General features: G+C 35.8%; 2 protein-coding genes across 2 annotated transcripts in view; both read right to left on the bottom strand.

Moving 5' to 3' along the window:
- The window catches only part of LOC132121238 (rho GTPase-activating protein 27-like), a 28,364-nt gene extending 27,969 nt beyond the window's left edge, over positions 1–395 (bottom strand). Inside the window, exon 1 of the mRNA XM_059530444.1 lies at positions 104–395. The gene's annotated coding sequence lies outside the window, so the exon portion shown is untranslated. The remainder of the gene's footprint in view (positions 1–103) is intronic.
- Positions 396–4,188: 3,793 nt separating this feature from the next.
- Positions 4,189–19,914, bottom strand: LOC132121237 (pleckstrin homology domain-containing family M member 1-like). Its single transcript, XM_059530443.1, has 12 exons — positions 19,731–19,914; positions 18,006–18,094; positions 15,151–15,395; positions 11,418–12,062; positions 10,011–10,407; positions 9,501–9,669; positions 7,212–8,105; positions 6,428–6,573; positions 5,541–5,734; positions 5,372–5,435; positions 4,466–4,623; positions 4,189–4,315 (listed from the first exon to the last, which is right to left on the bottom strand). Exons 2-12 carry the CDS (start codon positions 18,057–18,059, stop codon positions 4,207–4,209), a joined length of 3,075 nt encoding a protein of 1,024 aa, XP_059386426.1. The 5' UTR covers positions 18,060–18,094; positions 19,731–19,914; the 3' UTR covers positions 4,189–4,206.
- Positions 19,915–19,917: the final 3 nt, after the last annotated feature.

The raw sequence follows: 19,917 nt of genomic DNA, 5'->3' as shown, positions 1-19,917 counted from the left end.
TTGTTCTTAACAAACCAGCAGTACATGCACATCTGGACAAAGTGCGGCACAGATTCAAAGCGCAGCGATTTCAACAGTGAGATGAGATATCAAATGAACTTACCATCAGAGAACTGAATAATATTCCCTCGACTCCTGGAAATAATTCACTTCAGTAACAACCTAGCATCTGTTTGTTTCTGGTTTAATCCAAGACGTCTCAGCTCCATACTTTAGACCTGTAGTGCTGTTGTGTGAGTGTGAGAAGAAGAATTTGATTTGTGTTGCTCGACAGGTTTGAGTGGAAGAGAGCACGAGGGGTGTGTGAGCATGCAAACATCAGTCCTGATACATAACACACACAATAAAACTGCATATTACAACATCAGTGTATTCACAGTCAGTCACCAAGCCAAGGAACAAGTGTCCATCACTGGAAAAACTGAGAAATGAGGAAGCAGAAAATAAAAAAGAGAAACGGTGAAGAGAGCTGGTGTTTTTATTCATTGACATGGCAACACTGCTGGAGGCGTGAGCCAGTAGAAACTGAAGGGCTGTTCTTTGCGTGCTTCATTCAGGGCTATTTCAGCTTTATGACTCATGTTTCAATAGTTCACAGACTCGAGTGTCGGTGTGAACACTCTCAGTCAATGGTGTTATTCTGTTGTTGGTTTTCCTTCAGTCTGTGCTGCGCTGATAACGTGCTCCAGGTCAAGAGGAAATGACATGCCCTCTCTTGAATACTGTAGGATGGTGAAGTATGGGGTGCGGTTGAGGTAGAATAGGTTATCATTGAGAAAAAGGCATCCACTTATTGATGTGGAGGCCAAAAAACAACAACTAACAGACAAAAAGATAATGTTGGAACACTGGATAAAAGTCAGGTTGAAAATTCTTGTTTCATTTTAAAGGGTTTAATACACTCTTAGAAGAAAAAGTTCAAAAATGAACCTTTTGAGGTTCCTGGAGATTGCAACTGTGGGGGAACCTTTTTAAAAAGGTTCTAATTGGAACCTTTATTAAAAGGTGAAATAATGACCCTAATGGGTTCCTTTTTGAACCCTTTTTTATACAATTTTAAAGCAACATTTTGGTACTATTTATATTATTATTATTATTATTATATTACTATTTTTATCCCAATTCACAACACAGACACAACCTGTAATTGTCTATGAAAGTTTATTTTCATGAATGTTTATAGACCTACAAAATGTAATCACAGGACATCACTCAGGAAAAGATATATTAAAACTAATAAATGTTCTCTAACAAACAAACAAATAAATGAATAAATAGTAATAATACTGTTTACAACAATTAATATCATATATTTACATCACCTCTGATCAATTCTTGACCAAAAAAAAAAAATATTTTTAGCAATATTAGCTGGAAAAAACGTAAATATTGCATTTCATGAAAAAAATTATAGTAATGCTTACAAGACTATATAATATCATCTAATATCATGTTTTTACATCCCCCGCCACACATATATACATATACATATTCAGTTAAATAAAAAAATTGGCCATTTTAATCACGGTAGGTGGCATTTTGGTTTCCACATTATGGCACATTAAATACTTTTCAATGAAATTCAGGGTGTTTCTCATCTTTGAAGCATACTCAATGTTGAAAATGATAGTTTTAACTTTTTATCACTCCATAAATGAGAAAATACTGACAGCAGCCAAGGAAAAAGAATAAAAAAAAAGTCATATAAATCAGGTTAATGATATATGAACCTTCAGAATATGGATAGGAATACAACTGGAAAGTCTGGTGTATGGAAGTGCTACAGAAATTAAGATTTCTATAAAAAATTTTTTTTTAGCAATTTTCACACAATTGTGGGAAAAACTAATTCGGAAAAAATGTTCAGAACTGTGAGATGTAAATTTAAAAGTGCAAGGAAAATAGTCAGATAAAAAGTTGCATTTGTTATTTTCTGGCAGAAAAAAGGAAGCTGTAAACACAGAATTATGAGAAAAAATTCTGAATTTATGTCTTGCAATTCAGACCCCCCCCCAACACACACACACACACACACATTTTTATTATTCTTAAGAAAAAGTCTGAGTTTGAATTCATATTCAGTAATTCAGATTATTATTTTTTTTCCCTCAAAATGTTCTTCAGAATTGTGAGATAATAGCCTTTTATGTTTTTATTTCATGGCGGAAACTGGCTTCCATAGATTTCTGAATCGGACGGGGGAAAATCCCTTTTTTTTTTTGAGAAAACTGCCTATTGTAATAAAAATCGAAAGATGCAAATAGAAAATAAGATAGATAAACACTTAAATGTGTATTTTGGATATTTTCTTTCCACTAATCTGAAAAAGGAGACAGAAATAAATAAATAAAACAGCGCGAGAAATAAACAGCGCATTTAAAAAAAAAGCCTGTACATACATCATTCAGATCTGACCCAGTGTTCAGTTACTACACCCGCTCTAGATTCCTACATGCTCACAAATCATATTTTTAGTTGGCAAGGAGTTTCTTTGGAACACACAAGAGACGAACAGAACCAAACACAGACAGAAGAAGGTAAGAAAACAGGAAAAACCAGTCAGAGACAAACACTGCGATGTGGTTTGAGGGGAATGAAGTTAAGACAAAAATATGCATCCATCCTTCTGTAGCTGGTCCTTGATTCTAGGAAATCCTGTTTGTGTCAAGTCTCATCACAAACATACTATTTAAGTTCAGCAAACAGACATTAACACACACACACTAAATATTATTGCTTTTATCAATGCTTTGGGTAAAAGCACCTGCTAAATGGCTACACGCACATGTATTATGAGACATTTACCATGTAGAATTAATAATAATATTTTAAAAAGATCAAACAATTAAGAATATGAATCACTTTTGCTTCTAGATCAGAGGAAAGCTTTGGCAATTTGCAATTGCAAACATTGTGTTGTAGATGTTTTATGTATCGATATGTACGGATGTGATTTAACTTATGTGTGCATGTATGGATGGATGTTATTTGTTACACCCACATGAGCAGTGTTAAATAAAGGTTATAATAATTCATGACTGCAAAAAAGCAATCCTCCAGTCAATCCATGTCTAGATTTGTGCTTAGGTGACACTGCCTCTAGTGGCAAAACAGAAGATAAAAAAAGACAAAGTCAAGTGGGATTTTCCTTCAACAGGAGATATAATAAACTTGTCATAAAAATATCAGGGAAAACAGCATTGTTAAAAAAGAAAGAAAAAAAAAAAAGTAGTACAAGAAAAAACCTTCATATACAAACTAAAGAGACATTCATTAAACCAGGAAACTAACACATAAAAAGAGTTCATCCTTTGTGTCATCCACAGAGATGAATGTCAGCATCAGTTAGGTTTCTTCGCACATAACTGATTTTGTGGTGAACCTTAATAATTCACATTGACTTGTAACGGTTACATTTTTGGCACAACCAGTTTTATTGATGAAGGATGCTACTATGAAACATGAAAATAAAGGCACAGTATGGTACAAAAATGACCTGTTAAAGTGAGGTAAGTGTTGGTACATTTCATAATTTCATTAACCATCCTCTTATTAAATGCATACGATTCCTGCATATAGGAAAATATGCTTATTAATGCATACAATGCAAACTTGTAATGCTTCATATAAAACTTGGCATGTGACATTCAGATGTTAAAAAAATAGTACTATAAAAACAAGTTATAAGATCCTTGGCATTTAAGTGCCTTAAGTTTCATAAATAAGACTTGACAATCAATAATGACTATGCAAAAAAAAAAAAAAGAAGAGAACCAAGACTTCCGATTGTGAACAGTAGCCTGCAGAATAACATGTGAAGCCCAGAAAATTGAGTAACCATCAAGTGTGTTTCCATAAAGTTAAAAAAAAGCAAAAATCATAGCTTTAATAACAGCTCTCCCACCATTGCAGAAAAGTGTTCGGTCGGCATTATTGACATTTCATGAAAGAACACACACCGGAGTGCTGATGTGAGTGAATATGAACATATGAATGTGTAAATAAGTGCACTTAAAGTAGAGTTTCAGATGAGTCAAATGAAAATCTTAGTGTAAAAAAACAATCACACGCTTCCAGTTGGTCAGCTACTGAGAAAATAACTTACAGATTTGAGTATTACAATAAAATACAGTAGTACAAACCCTGGATTTTGAGCTTTGTGCATGACTGGTTTTCTTAGAAACCTGTTTTTAACTAACAGCTAAATCAGTCCTCCAAGTCCCTCTTCATGTACTTCTGTATGCGAACGCAGCGTGGACAGACCGGACACTTGGCCTTACAGGAGGAATGAAACACGGTCTTGCAGACGTTACACCTGAGAGACAGAAAACACACAGATATCCTCATCACACTACTGTGCTGCGTCTGACTGAATCACAGAAGAAAGTGCCAGTACGGCAATCAGAAACTATGCTCTAGAGTGAAAGGGCATGTGTGAGGTCTAATGCGTGTTATATAACCGTACCTGGTGGTGCTGTCGAACTGAAAAGGGAAGATGATGTTGTCGGTGTTGCAGATCTGACATATAAAGCCCCTTTGGGTGCAAAGGTCACAGTTGAGCACGTGCTTGGTCCCAAACTGAATCAGAGACTTCAGGTAAGATTCGTAGTGCCCGTCTGCGATCTGTGTGCAACAATCGGAAGTCTGATCACTTAAGAGCACTCTTTTGTTCAACAAGGGTTATGGGTTTGATCAAAGAAAGATGTGCAATATTCCTGTTCTTCATATTCTCACAAAAAAGATCTTAACAGGTACCAATATGCATCCTTTAAGTTTACTTTTTGTTCTGCGACAGTGACAACTTATGTACCGTTTAGTTTCTGCGAGTGTGGATAGTTCACACCAGTAACTTTTTCTCATTTAAGAGCAATATGTGCCAACTTGAACTGATTTCGTTTTGAAAAAATGAAATGATTCTTAATATTAAACATAAAAACTAAAACCACCAGTAGGTCGCGACAAGTCACTGTATTAACGTCACTGAATCATTTATTAAGCTGATTGTTGAAATGTGGATTCATTGTAACAAAGCACTGCTGTGTGTTACTTGCTTGGAGATGCACAACAGTTCTGCGGTGGTTTCTTTTGGAAATTTTGATTGACAATATAAAGCAAAAACAAAGTACTGACATCCCTGTGTCGAAAATGTAACTCAAAATGTCCCCTTACTGATTTATACAAGCAGTAGAAGATTCAGAATCATGCTCATATTAAGGAAAAACACCCATCGTGTCATTTTGCTTAACTATATCCAACTTATTTTGCAAAGCGGGTGCCAAAAGAGTAATACGTTTTGCTTGGTAATTTTCATTGATGATATATATCGCACACCCCTAGTTTCAAATTATAAACAAGAAACAGCAACCAATACCTGCTGCAAGTCCAATACACTGTAGAGATCACTGTTATCCAGTAAGTATGTCCGCTGCTGAAGTCTGGAAATAAAATGCATAGTACTTATCTGTTGCAATTATCTGTTAAAGACTTGACGATGTCCTAATCACATGCAAGAACACACACACACACACACACACACACACCTGGGTTGGATCTGTTTGCTGATGCCACTGCGGCAGATGAGGATGTAATCTCCAAGGAAACGCAGCCTCTGTCTCAGACTCCGTACTTCAGCCATGATGTCAGTGTGATCAAACAGGTCAGGGTTCAAAAGGTCAAGGTTCAGGAGCGGCTCGTGCTCAATCTGTGTCAGCAACTTAAAGGCTTGTTTTGAGACCTGAACACAGACAATCACACACTGAATGACAAACAGAAATCTGGAAAACACAGTAAAACAGTAATATTATGAAATATTATTACAATTTAAAATAACTTTTTTTTATATATAGATTTTAAAACGTAATTACGATACAAAGCTGTATTTTCAGCATCATTACTCCAGTGTCACATGATCTTCAGAAATCATTCTAATATGCGGATTTTGCTGCTCAAGAAAATTTTCTTCTTATTATTATTATTATTATTATATTACAATGTTAAAAACAGTCTAGCTGCTTTATATTTTTGTGGAAACTGGAAAAAGAACAGCATTTAATTTTTTTTTTTGTAATTTTAAATGTCAGTGCTCTCAGTTTTGATGAATTTAATGCCCTTTTCTGAATAAAAGTTAATAAAAAAATGAAATAAAATATGTTAATGCAGAGTAAGGCATTAATATGTACCTTAAAAGGACCAACAAACAGCCACATACACACAAAATTATAAAGAGATTACCTTAATCAATAAATAACTATCAAGTGACAGCTCTACTCTTTAGAATTTGTATTTAATTTTTTTTAATACGTAATTTGTATTAATCTATACAATTATGACAATAAAAAAAAACTGTAAGGATTAAATGAGGTCAAATGGAAAGTGAATACCACTTACATTAATTTTAGTCCATAAATCAAACCTGCTCAGAGCTCACCTCATGCATTGTGAGGTCCCAGTTGTGCAGCATGCGTGAGGGGATGATGGTGGTGTCTCCCTGATGACAGCTCTCACAGTAATACTGACCCGAGAACTCACAGAGCCTGGCTCTCCCCAGAGACATCCCGATCTGACGAGGGCAACCTGCGGACACATTTACAACGGCTTATACTGAGCACAGGTACAGAGGAAAACACACAAGCACAGCACTTCCTCAGCCTCACAAATACAGCCATGCACAGGAAATAAACATGGGGCCGATGCAAAGAGAAGATAAGGCAAACCAGTTTAGAATACAGATACATAGCTCTAATGCAAGAAGATCAAAGGCAATAGTATTTAATAATATCTTAAATAAATAAAGAAATGAATGCTTTTATTTAGCAAGGAGGCATTAAACCGATGAAAAAAAAAAATTACATTCAAGTTATCTAGAATGTTATCAAGGATTTATATTTACAATAAATGCTCTTATTTTATATAACTCTTCATTTAAAAAAATTATCACGTATCCACAGAAAAATTAAGCTATTCTTTTATTTTATTTTGTATTATAATAAATATAAATTATGTCATTACTAAAAAAAGTTGAACAGTTACACCACTTTGACACTTTTTTTAACCAATAATATCTCCACTGCTGAATTAAAATGAATTCAGATTTTGAAAAACAAGAGCTTATTAAAAAATGTCATTGTCTATATTATTTGCATTTAATTGTAATTCTAAATAACTTGCAGATCTATATAAAAAAAACAACAACACATGCCAACATCTCTTACCTGCACATTTAAAGTTTTGTGCATCTAGTCCCCTCTCATTCGGGACAGTAGACAGGTGAGACAGCAGCCCCCCATCACCCTTCCGTCTGTGTTGGACCACTGCTGAGACGCCCTGAGTCACCCCATCATCCTCCGTCTCCAGATACGAGTCGAGAGCTCCTCTGATCAGACTCCTCCATCCTCGCGCTGCCTCTCCGCTCTCCGCCCGCAGCGTCAGAGTCTCCTGCGCAGTCAGAACCTTAAAGAACGCAGGACTTCCTAAAGAAACATCAGGAACTACATCCCTGATGCTCCCAATGGAGTATGAGAAGAGGAGCACCTTGGAGTCCCCTTGGACCCGGTACCCCCTGAGGGCCTCCAAGGAGAGCGAGAGTAAAACAGAGCGCCAACCCTTCTCCTCCAACTTCTGATAGACCAGCGCTTCCTTTACGGCATCTGGCTCTGGGTCCTTAAGACGGGTCCAATCTAACGGTGGAGGATCTGGAAGTCCTGAGATGATGTGTTTGGGGCTTGAGGGTGTCTGTGAGGGGACGTCCTGGTCGCTGGACGTGTGGAGCACCTCCCACTGTTCGTCTCTCATTGTGGGCCGTAGTTTGTTGATAGCCTCCACGATGCGATCAACCCAGTCCTCCGCCTCTCCTCGAGACGGAGCGCGCAGGTAGATTCTTTTGCCTGGGAAGGAGAGCCGGAATCGGCCCTCGTTACTGGAGGACAGGTGGACGTCTTCGCAGCGCAGCAGGGACAGGTTTTCATAGCAGATGCGCTCCTCTGCGTTGATGTAAAGCCGCAGCTCAAACGGAGAGAGCTCGCAGTAATAATCTCGCCACATGGCCACCGCACCGCGGCGCTGCAGCTGACCCAGCTTCAGCAGACCCCTGAACGGGTTACGAAGACCTGACAGAGAGAGAACATCTGAACATCAAAAAACATGTCTATTCTTTATCGAACATCTGTGTTTTTATAATCAAATTGCTGTATTGTAAACTTGAGGTTGAGCGTTTGAGTATTAAAAAAAAAATAAATATTAAATTACACACACACGCACAAATTACACAAATAATAATAATAATAATAATAATAATAATATATGTTATGTAATTTACATTAGACTCTGGTTGCAGTTTATGAGAGATTATTATTTTCTTTTTTTAAATAAATAAAATAAAACTACAAAAAAAAAGATTAAAAATGTCCAATTGTTCATACAATGAAAGTCAATGGTGTACTAGGGTTATTGTTTGTTAAAATTATTATTATTTTTTTTAATTTACCAAAAATAATACTGATTCCCTATTCACTTCCATTTCTCGTTTCTATTTAGTTTAATTTGCAGTAAAAAAAAAAAAAAACGAAAACTAAAACTGAATAAACTAAAACCAATAAATCAAAATGAATAAATATTACATTTAAACAACAACATCTTCAGCTGAAATTAAAGAGAAAACTAAACATAATAATGAATCAAATTCAAAATATTAAACTATAATAGTATATCAATGATACAAAAAATGAACATTTTTAAAATTATCTTCTTTCATGCTGCTCAGAAAGTCATACAGGTTTGGAAAGACACAAGAGTTAGAAAATAATGACAGAATGATCATGTTTTGGTGAATCATCCATTAAAACAAACAAACAAGGGTAAGCATCGAAGGTTTAAAAACAGTAATGTTAAAATCATATTTTAAGCATGCAAATATTGTATTAAACCGTACAGTTGAGCAAATTGCTGTTTAATGTTCTAGGTGATGAACGTGTTCTTCTGTGGTAACCAACATCAGATGCCACAGATGCTGTTGATAGAGCTTAGGCTGTGCTGAACCACACTTTAATAAGAAGTAAGCAGGCAGTGAAAACAGTGAAGGAACTAAGCGGGACAGAGAGGAAGTTATCATCTTATTAAAATTAGCTGTCTACAGGCTTCTGACTTGTAATTTAGCAGAGGCCTTTCATTCTGAGCACCCTTATGAAAGTGCCCGAGGTCTTCTTCAGTTTGAGATGTAACTCTCTGGATTAAATCCCAATCGTACTTATGATCAGACCTCAAAGTTCAGTGCATGGGACAACACTTAAGTCACTTTCAACCACTGAAAGCTTTTTATAGCTATGAAAATTAAATCTAGCACTTGACTAGTGTATGTGAAACCAAGTATAATCATGTGTGCTAGTTTATTAACTGATCACTGCATTTCCACTACTTTGCATCTCAGGGCTTGGTGAGTAAAGTCTTCCAGCAGTTACTAACCATGAATCAGACCTAAGGAAATGCCTGTCTTGTGTCCATCTTACCGTTGGGTCTCCGGTGCACTACACTAGGTGGAGGCTGGACGGTGTCTGGTTCAGAGGTAGGTGGCACCGCTCCGTTCATCTGCACAACGTCAATGACGGCATATGCTTCAGAACTGCCCCTTTCTTCTGGCTTGTAGAAGTCATCCTCTGATATCCAAGATGTGGATTTCTGAGACACAAAAGGTATGTTTAAGCAGATTTTAAGATGTTTGAGTGTTCGGCCCATTGTACATGTTCTGAGCATCCATCCTCGGTCACAATCAGGACTGAGTAATGATATCAACAGATCGATCTTGGGATTTAAAAACGGTTATTGGTTCATCAAAATAATGAATCAATAATAATAACCCAGAACTAGTTTCAAATATGTGTGTGGATGCAGTCCAAACAGTTTTGTGATTGAATCACTCCTTTTATCAATTCATTTTAAATTCATTTTGGTGGACCGATTCAATAGAGTTATGAAGTGATCTATATGCTTAAAAAATGAATTCCTCAAAAAACACTCACGCAGGAGGAATAGAGAGAGTCGGAGGAGGTTTTCTGTATGTATGCAGCAAGCTGGGGTTGCTCCACTGAACTAGAGACGGTAAAGGTCTCTGGAGAAACAGCATCAGGGTCAGAGGTCTTTTCGGTCCAAGTATCATCAGATGAGTCTTTCTTCTGCTCACTTTCTGCAGTCTCGATGACGGTTTTTTCTAGAGCCTCGGATTCTTCCGCTGTCCCTTCTTCCGTCTCAGCTGACATCTTTTCTGAGCTTGCTTTAGATTGTTCTGAGACGTGTGCATCTGATTGATGTGTGTCCTGTGTGTGTGTGCTCGTATCAACAGCTCGTGCTGCAGAGTCTGAAGCTGGTATGGAGACATCCAAGTCTTCCTTCAAGTCCTGATCAGAGCAACCGCTCTCTCTGAAAACAAACAAGTATGGCTTCAGATTTCAACATTTCTGCTAACAAAAAGAATCAATCAAGTATTATTATTTTTTTCACATTAACTTTTGGAAACTTTGTCCTAACAAGAAGTGTACAAAAAGTTTTTCAAGCATGGAGGCAAGTTTCTGAACTCAGTGAAAGAAGAATCAAAACCACAGCCAAGAACATACTCGATGTTTAATATATAGCTGAATGAAAGGATTTTACAAAAACATATTGACAGCATGCTAGAACATTGGGCTGCCATCTAATACAGGGGTTGATGACACAGACACACAAATATGATGATTCACATTCCATTAAAATATAGAAGCAACGCTATACAGTATAATACAGTTTGGGTTCAGTAAGATTTTTTTTTTTAAGAAAATACTACTTTTATTTCACAAGGACGCATTTAGTTGATTATTCTTGCGGTTTTCTATTCTTCAAAGAAACCTATAAACATGCATCACGGTTTCCACAAAAAAAAGAAAAGAAAACGAAGCAGCACGTTTTTGGAACACTCTGGAATGATAATGAAGACTGGGAGGAATGATACTGAAAATGTAGCTTTGAATAATTTACATTTTAAAATATATTAAAATAGAATTTTTATTTCTAAATGCCACTTACATTTCGGAAAATAAAACCATTCAAAATATTGACTTTGTATTTTCACCCACCATTACAGTATTGTAAGATGTTTAATAAATCTGAAGACAAAAACTGAATAAAATTACGGTGTATGATAATAATTACCATTAAGTAAAGAGAAAAAGCATTTTTTTTTTGTTTATTAGCGTTTACATTTAAACTATTTGTGGCCCCAATTTTAAAAACCCATGGTGGATGTCAATCTAAATCCGTAACATTTTACAGGACCATTTATTTTTTACCCATGAACTAATCAATTTTGAAAATGCATGGTACTGCAAAAAACCTAACTGATTTATCAAGTGACACATGGCATAGAGTCATAAGTCATAAAACAGTCTTTCACTCACTCTGTAGCGCTGATCTTCTGTTGTGTGTGTTGGCTGATCTCCGTGTCACAGCTCCAGTGCTCCTTCTCTGGACTCCTGAGCTCCTGACCCTGCAGCAGACTATCAGAGCTCAGGCTGGAGGACAGCTGTGATGATCCAGACGTGTCCAGACTCAGGTTTGACGACGTCAGCAGAGTGTTCGGCTCACATCCCTCGCTCTGCTCTTTCCTGGGCTCCCTCTGGAGCACCTCCTGAGCCCAGTCTGAGCCTCCAGAGCCTCCAGACCCTCCGGATGACTGGGAGACCGTATCCCAAGACTCTTTGCGCTTGAGGCCTACAAGGTGCTCATCGGCTGGCGTTGGGGGACACAGACCCGCGAGGACCAGAGGTGTGTTGGTCCACTCATTCAGCACAGCTGATTTATAAGAGAGCTGGAAGGTCATCGAGGACAAACCCTGCAGGAGGGTGAGGAGAACCTCGCGGTCCTCCGCATCCAGCAAAAGAGCCCCGGGCTGATAGTACGAGCCCAAGTTGGACCCTTCGCGAAACAGCGAGGTCAGGTAACACTCCAGAAGCCCGTCATTTAGCGCCAGGCGAACCCATGCTCTGCAGCGCCCAATGTCTGAGTTTATGAAGCTTAGACGTTCCAGTTCTTGAACGACATCCCTACAGCATCAAAAGAGTTGAACGTGACCATTAAAGACTTAGTTCACCCAGAAATTAAACATTGTGGTTTCACGTATCACATATTCAGGGATTCATGTAAAATATTACATGATAATAGTACATAAATATGATAAACCGAAGCTCAGAAATGCTTTTTTGATGCTCAAGAACCAATGCCACTTATTCTCATTCTTAAAGCATGTTTCATCTTACATTTATCATATTTAATGTGATGTTTGAATATGAATTAAAGCTTATATTATACTTTATATGTGAATTATAACTTATAACTTACAGATTGTGTAATTTGGATTAAACCATAACTATGGATAACTTTCACAATCTCTTTGATAACTTTTTTTAAAGCATCAAAGTTTTGGTTGCATGGACTTTCATTACTAATATCTTTTGTGTTTCTACACTTATTTATATAGTTACATTTTTGCCCTTTCTCACAATACTGCCAGTACTGAAATCAATTTTTATTAAGTATTTCTCAGTGCAATCATTTCTACAAGGCAGAGAGAATTTAGATCTTATATATATATATATATATATATATATATATATATATATATATACACAGTACAGACCAAAAGTTTGGAAACATTACTATTTTTAATGTTCTTGAAAGAAGTTTCTTCTGCTCATCAAGCCTGCATTTATTTGATCAAAAATACAGAAAAAACAGTAATATTGTAAAATATTATTACAACTTAAAATAATAGTTTTCTATTTGAATATACTTTAAAAAAATAATTTATTCCTGTGATGCAAAGCTGAATTTTCAGCATCATTCCTCCAGCCTTCAGTGTCACATGTAACATCAGTCTATCACATGATCATTTAGAAATCATTCTAATATTCTGATTTATTATGAGTGTTGGAAACAGTTCTGCTGTCTAATATATTTGATGAATAAAAGGTTAAAAAGAACTGCATTGATTCAAAATAAAATAAAAATTCTAATAATATATATTCTAATAATATATTTTCTTTAATATCACTTTTTATCAATTTAACACATCCTTGCTGAATAAAAGAATTGATTTTATTAAAAAAAAAAAAGAGAAAAAAAAATTACTGACCCCAAATTACTGACCAGTATTGTATATTGTTATTACTAAATATTTATATTTTAAAAACATAGCTTCTTCTTTTTTTTTTTTTTTTTACTTTTTATTCATCAAAGTATCCTAAAAAAGTATCACATGTTCTGAAAAAATATTAAGCAGCAGAACTGTTTCCAACTTTGATAATGAATCATCATATTAGAACGATTTCTAAAGGATCATGTGATAATGATCCTAAAAATTTAAAAACAATTATTTTAAATTGTAATAATATATCACAATATTAGATTTTTTTCTGTATTTTTGATCAAATAAATGCAGGCTTGATGAGCAGAAGAAACTTCTTTCAAAAACATTAAAAATAGTAATGTTTCCAAACTTTTGGTCTGTACTGTATATAAAGTAAACATATGAAACCTTGTCTTTATCAACTGATGTCCTTTTTCTTCACTCTATGCTTAATAGAAAGACTAAAAACTGTCCTGTTGACTACAGAAGAAACGTGAGTCAAGCGGAGTGAGTGAGCGTCACTTGAATATTGTCCATAGACTTAGGAGCCAATTACTAAACCACATGATGCATCTCATCCTACAGGCTTGTCACAATCCTCACAGAGTCTCCCTGACATGTCTCTTTCTGTTTCCAAACAGGTGACGGGTTGCTCATTTGGAAATACTTCTGAGGTTTAAGTTATTTTGAAGCATGAACCAATATCAGCTGACACGGTTAGTAACCAAACCAAAGGCTTGGAGTGATTTCAAAAAGAGTTGATGTATACCATAATCACATAAGGCTCATGAATGATACTCTGTTATTCTATGCATTCATGATTCAAGGGAACAGTAACATTATGTGACATGAGTTGTTGAAAGGCACATGTTGGTTGTTGGGGGCTTGCTGTATTCCAGGACTGTTCAAACGTTTGGGTCAGTAAGATTTTTGAAAATGTTTTTTATAAGAAATCTCTTATGTTCAAGGTTGCATTTATTTGATATTAAAAAAAACCTGTGGAATACATTTTTACAATTTAAAATAATTGTTTCTACTGAATATAGTCTAAAGTGTAATTTATTCCTGTGATGCGCAGCTGTATTTTCAGCATCATTCCTCCAGTCTTCAGTGTCACATGATCTTCACAAATCATTCTAATATGATGATTTACGTTTCACAAGAAACATTTCTGACCCCAAACTTCTGAATAGTAGTGTATAATTTAATATCTTTATATTTTCTTTATATAATCTTTTAAATAAAGAATACAATATTAATATATTATTTGAATATATTACTAATTTGATATATTATTTAATATAAATAATTGTTGCCATGTCCCTTACAGGGACTGTGAACTGAGAAATCATATATCATATATATAACAGTTTAACGTACCATAAAATCACCCTGTTAGTTTAAAAATGGATTTTATTTAAACCAAACTCAGAAAACGACTCGTTTTGGAATGTGCCACTTTATGATGTAATAGTGTGGCTAAGCACCGCCTCTGCAGGAGAAGATCAACACCTACTTCTACATCACTGCCTCTTTAGCCCCGCCCACTGATATGCACTTAAAAGTAGGAGGAGAGGAAATACTAGAGAGATGCAATCATTACTCCAACAGAACCATACAGATGAGATTACAAGACTGTGTATATGTTCCAAAGCGACTGCAATCAACGCTAAGAACAAAGCTCACACATTTGGATTATTGCATTTCCCACACGCCGCTAGTTTCAGTTTCACTGTAAATACATTTGTTTATGGTTGGCATTTAAAATAAACATTGTTTATAGTGAATGAGACTATAATTTCAGTTTTTTTTTATACTTATATTTTCCCTTCCTTTTTCTGTTTTAAATGCTACTAAATTTAAACGATTTGTTGTGGAATGAGAGGAACATATCTATATCTCAAAGCTTCATTTGTCATGCATGCGGCCCTCACTTATGTTCAAAAAGTTTGATATGGCCCTCGAGTCAAAAAGTTAGCCCACCCTTGTTCTAACCTATGACCCACCTGTGGGTGACGGTCTTCAACAGGCTCCAGAAGACGGGCTGAGGAAGGGATCCTCGAGACCCTCCTTTGCGCGCGTGACTTCCATCAAATCGAATAAACTTGCTCTTGATTCCATGGATGAAGACCGCCTCCAAAGCACAACACAGCAGGTTAGCCTCCAGGTCCTCGCTGGTGACCGCCGTGTCTGTGGTGATGTACCGCTTCTGCAGGACTTTTAGGGTCCGTGCGATCTTTTCCTTGATCCACTGAGGACAACAGAAAGGTTTATATTGCTCTGTTATGCATTCATTTGTTCCTGGACCAGATGTTAAAGCAAAATAGCCAGGAATGAAATACCAGGAAACACATGACCTCTATAGTTTTTGATTTAGTGACGAGAGGCATTTTTAGCTTTTTTAATAATAAACACTAAGGGTCTATAATTTGCATCACTTGTAAGATCAGGCCACTGGAACCATTATGACCATCTTTATGAACAGCTTTTGCTACAACAAACAACTTCTCAAGATGTGGAGTAGCATTGTGCAGCCTCTTGAGGATCCAAGACAAGAGGGAAGAACGGACATGTGAATATGAGCCATACCTACAGACAGACAGTCACTTGATATCAGCTGACTGACTACATACGAGCCAAAGCACTGACAGTCTAAGCTGTGGAAACTCAACATAGCACCTTTGAGTCACATGACATGCAAATAGTAGTCATGTTTCTAAGTGGAATGATGCCAAGATAGCTTGCCTTTAAGGGTCGGTCATGATAAGCACTTAGTCATGACGACTAGATGTATGAGGAAATTCTGGCCCAGATCAGATCTCGTTTCAAGTGTATAAACCGCAAAACACACACAAAATCTATTTATCTACCTCTTTAAAAAGACGGTTTAGTTATGAAACAATTACTTTCTACGCATCGATATTAATATACATAAATAGTTATTTCATATTCCTGGTTGCTGATATTAAAAACTGGAAAGATCCCCTTTATATCCTATTTAAGATCCCTTTATAAGATCAATGTATCAAGTGTGCAAATGTGGGAACATACGCGATAAATTCATATGCAATAATCTGGGGTGATGATCATACACAGAAAACTTTTAATAATAATAATTTTTTTAAAAAAATGATCAATTAAGGATTATTATCATTTTAGTTGGAAAGGTATGCATCCTGAAAATGATATGAAGATTTGAATATAAATGCCTTTAATATATAATTTTAAAACATTACTAGAAAATGGTCATGATGCTGAATGCTTGACTTTACTGTAAGTAAATAATTGATTTATTAGACAAAATATTAATTATAATAATTATTATTTTCATTTTGTAAGCCATCATGTTTCTATTTCTAAGCCATCAGCATATATCATGTTTGGAAATTTGATGAATTGTGTGCTTCTTCTGAAATGTTTATATATTTATTTATTTTTGTACATTTATAATTTGATTAATTTTGGAAGATAAAAAACCTTGTGTGTATGCATGTACGCATATGTGTATTTTGTATGATAAAGAGGCAGAGAATATGTATATTTATTGAGACTGGACAAGTTAATGCTTTATTATCTCATTAATTGATTAACACAGACAGTTATTTTATTCCCCGTTAATGCAGTTTTTTATTATTATGAAAATCCGTTTCTCACTGCCTCTGAATACACATACAGACAAATCATGGGTCTCACTGGCTCCCGATCAAATTTTTAACTCTCCGAAACCACTATCCACTGTTATTTTAACAGAGAAGGATGCAATGAGCTCGTAATCATGACTTTATAAGAAAGAAATAGGAAGTTTCTTTAGACAGCAGAGAAGGGCTCTCGCTAAAAAGATTCTATATAAAATATTTTCTATAAAAACGTTAATGTCCTGGCAGTGACAAATAGCTTGTTTTATATTTAATTTAATTACATTCATTTTATAAGTTGAGATTTAGGCTACAATAAATATTTTAACTGCTGCTATGTAAAAGGAGCACTGCTGTAAAAAGCACCTTATTTGTTTAAAGTGTTTGCAAACCAAATGTTATTACACTTTTGTTCATATAGCAGTAGGCCTGCACAATACACTACTTTTGAATGCATTATTAGTTGTGTGCATAACAATGCACATTTTAAATCGCAGACAATAATGCAATTAATCGCGCAGCACTAATATTTATACATGTTTACATATGTGTAGATTTAGACATATACATGTTAGTGTGTATATGTTTGTATATGTTGCAATTCCGGTGTTTGTTTTGTTTTTAATCAAAACTCAGAAGAAGTAAACAGTGAACAAAACACTTGCTCAGGTGAATATAAACGGAAAGCACAAAAAAATTTATCTAATATCTGTCAGAATATTGAGACCGTCCATTAATCCTTGCAATGTGATTAATTTGATTAAATCTTGCTTTAGCAATCCACTTCTTTATGTTAACTGAATATAAAGTACTACTGAACTGCAGTTAATAGCAAATAAAGAGGAAACGGGCAGACAGAAAACCTTATCTCTTGAGCAAACACTTCTCTGGTGAAGGCAATACGCGTCTGGTTTCCATTCTGAGTGCGGTCTGACTTCATCAAGACTGTAGCTTCTTATAAACTTGCTTTAATAAACATGCAAATGACATAATTCATCTGTGCATATAAGCCGTGATAGAAGAAAGCATTTTAACGTTCATCAAATGACACGCCTCATCTTTGATTTAACAATGCTTTCCAAAAACAAATCCAGGTTCCTGCAAATGACTTTACCTCTACCAAGAACCTGCTCAACGGGTTTCAAGAGATGAGAAAGGCTTCCTATCAATGACCTTGTAATGTCCACAATTCAAATAATCTTCAAAAGGATGAGGAAGTTACAAACCTGTTTTCCATCTCTTGCCTCCGGGCCGCTCTCAGGTGTTTGGGTGGCCAACATGGCTTGTCTAGCTTCAGTTAGTCCCACTTCACACACTGCAAAACATCACTGAAACTGATTTCACCCAAAGAGCATTTCTAGCTAGTTCAACTGATGGTGTTACGACTGTTTCTAGGATCAAAGACGCTGGATGGTAGCTTATAAAAACACAATGAGTAGAAGAAGATTAGTGTGTTTAATATACTAGCAGTCTTTGTTAGGTAGGAAATAGTGGAAGTGATGCACACAACCCTGGCAGTTTCCTCTTGAGACAGACTCTGTCACACACTTCAATGAAGTAAAAGTGTTTGGCAACATGTTCGTTTTACTTCAGAATGCATCCTGAATCAATGTAGACGGGTCATCCTTGTGAAAAAGAAGTGCACTTGTAATGTTCTTCAGATGTGTTGTAAGAGATAATATAGTATTAAAGAAATAAAAGGCCACTTAAGTGTACTTAAAGAAAGTATGCTTGTTTCCTAAAACACTTAAGTACACTTACAAAAAGTGCCATTAGTAATAATTTATAATTTGACTTTAAAGAACATTTTAATTAATGTTTTAATAATAAAGGGAAGTCATGGCCTAATGGTTAGAGAGTCAGACTGGCAATCGAAAGGTTGTGAGTTTGAGTCTCGGGCCGGCAGGAATTGTGGGTGGGGGGGGGGGGGTGCATGTACAGTGCTCTCTCCACCTTCAATACCACGACCTTGAGCAAGGCACCAAACCCCCTCTGCTCCCCGGGCGCCGCAGCATAAATGGCTGCCCACTGCTCCGGGTGTGTGTTCACAGTGTGTGTGAGTGTGTGTGTGTGTGTGTTCACTGCTCTGTGTGTGTGCACTTCGGATGGGTTAAATGCAGAGCACAAATTCTGAGTATGGGTCACCATACTTGGCTGAATGTCACGTCACTTTAGACAAACGATTATAAAGTGGCTCACTTTAGTCACTTTATAATCGTTTGTCTGTATTTAAAGAATTTATTTTTATTTATAAAATAATTTTATTTATGTGTTGACTAACACACTAAGGTTTTTATGTTTTATGCATTATAAAATATTACACGATTCCATAGAAATGACATTCGAGCTCATTTTATTTTACCATAAATACCTGTTTGTACACTCAAACCATATTTCAAAGACTACATATGTTATTATAAATTTACACGATATACTTATTAAACTCTTAGTTTAACTGCTTTGCTATATGCATATAAACTATAATATATTTTAATCAAATTGCAAATAACATGATGTTAAATGTTAGATAACGCAACATTCAGCTCGTATTTAAGTAAAATCTTTTAAATATATTAAGTACATTTTTAAGAATGCTAAAAAGTGTGCTTCTTCCAAAAAGAAAAAGAAAAAAAAAGCGTTTTAAGCATTAAATAAATTGCTTTAATTGCAGCAGACTTGGCTGGTAGACTAAAACACTAAATTCACGACACTTCACTAAAATAGAATGTAATATCTCGATAACACGTTAAATAAATAACTAAACAATTTGCATGGTCGAAAATGTAACATTTCATTCTGTATTCTCGTCATGAGTTGAGAAACATCCAAACGCCTTTAAATGAGACTCAAACAGATAAAGACTTTCTTATAGCTCATGAATCCAGCTAAAATCATTAGATTATAAAACAGCAGACGCTTCTTCTGATTGCTAATAGAATCCGTTCACTCACCATGTTCTGCGTTTATCTGTCGCAGCGTCTTTGAACAGCTAACACGGTCATGACTGACGACTTTCCTTTCCTCATCGACACGAGCACGGGTCGTGTGATATCTGTCATTCTCTGATCAGGGAAAACATAAGCGGGCAGGCGATAAAAGATCAGCTGACGCGAGAGGCAGCATGGGAAATGAACGCAA

The sequence above is a fragment of the Carassius carassius genome, chromosome 39 (assembly GCF_963082965.1).
Source record: "Carassius carassius chromosome 39, fCarCar2.1, whole genome shotgun sequence".
In the NCBI taxonomy this organism is placed as follows: domain Eukaryota; kingdom Metazoa; phylum Chordata; class Actinopteri; order Cypriniformes; family Cyprinidae; genus Carassius; species Carassius carassius.
Note: the sequence above shows the minus strand (reverse complement) of the source record. Positions and strands in the feature narration are given on the sequence as shown.

Bases quoted from the DNA above. Each gene is read 5' to 3' on its own strand.
- LOC132121237 (XM_059530443.1), bottom strand. From the start codon at position 18,059: ATGTTGGCCACCCAAACACCTGAGAGCGGCCCGGAGGCAAGAGATGGA. The intron at 12,063-15,150 runs GTGGGTCATAGG...TTGATGCTGTAG, and splicing joins TTGAAGACCGTCACCCACAG to GGATGTCGTTCAAGAACTGG. The intron at 5,735-6,427 runs GTGAGCTCTGAG...GTCTGTGTTCAG, and splicing joins GGGACCTCACAATGCATGAG to GTCTCAAAACAAGCCTTTAA.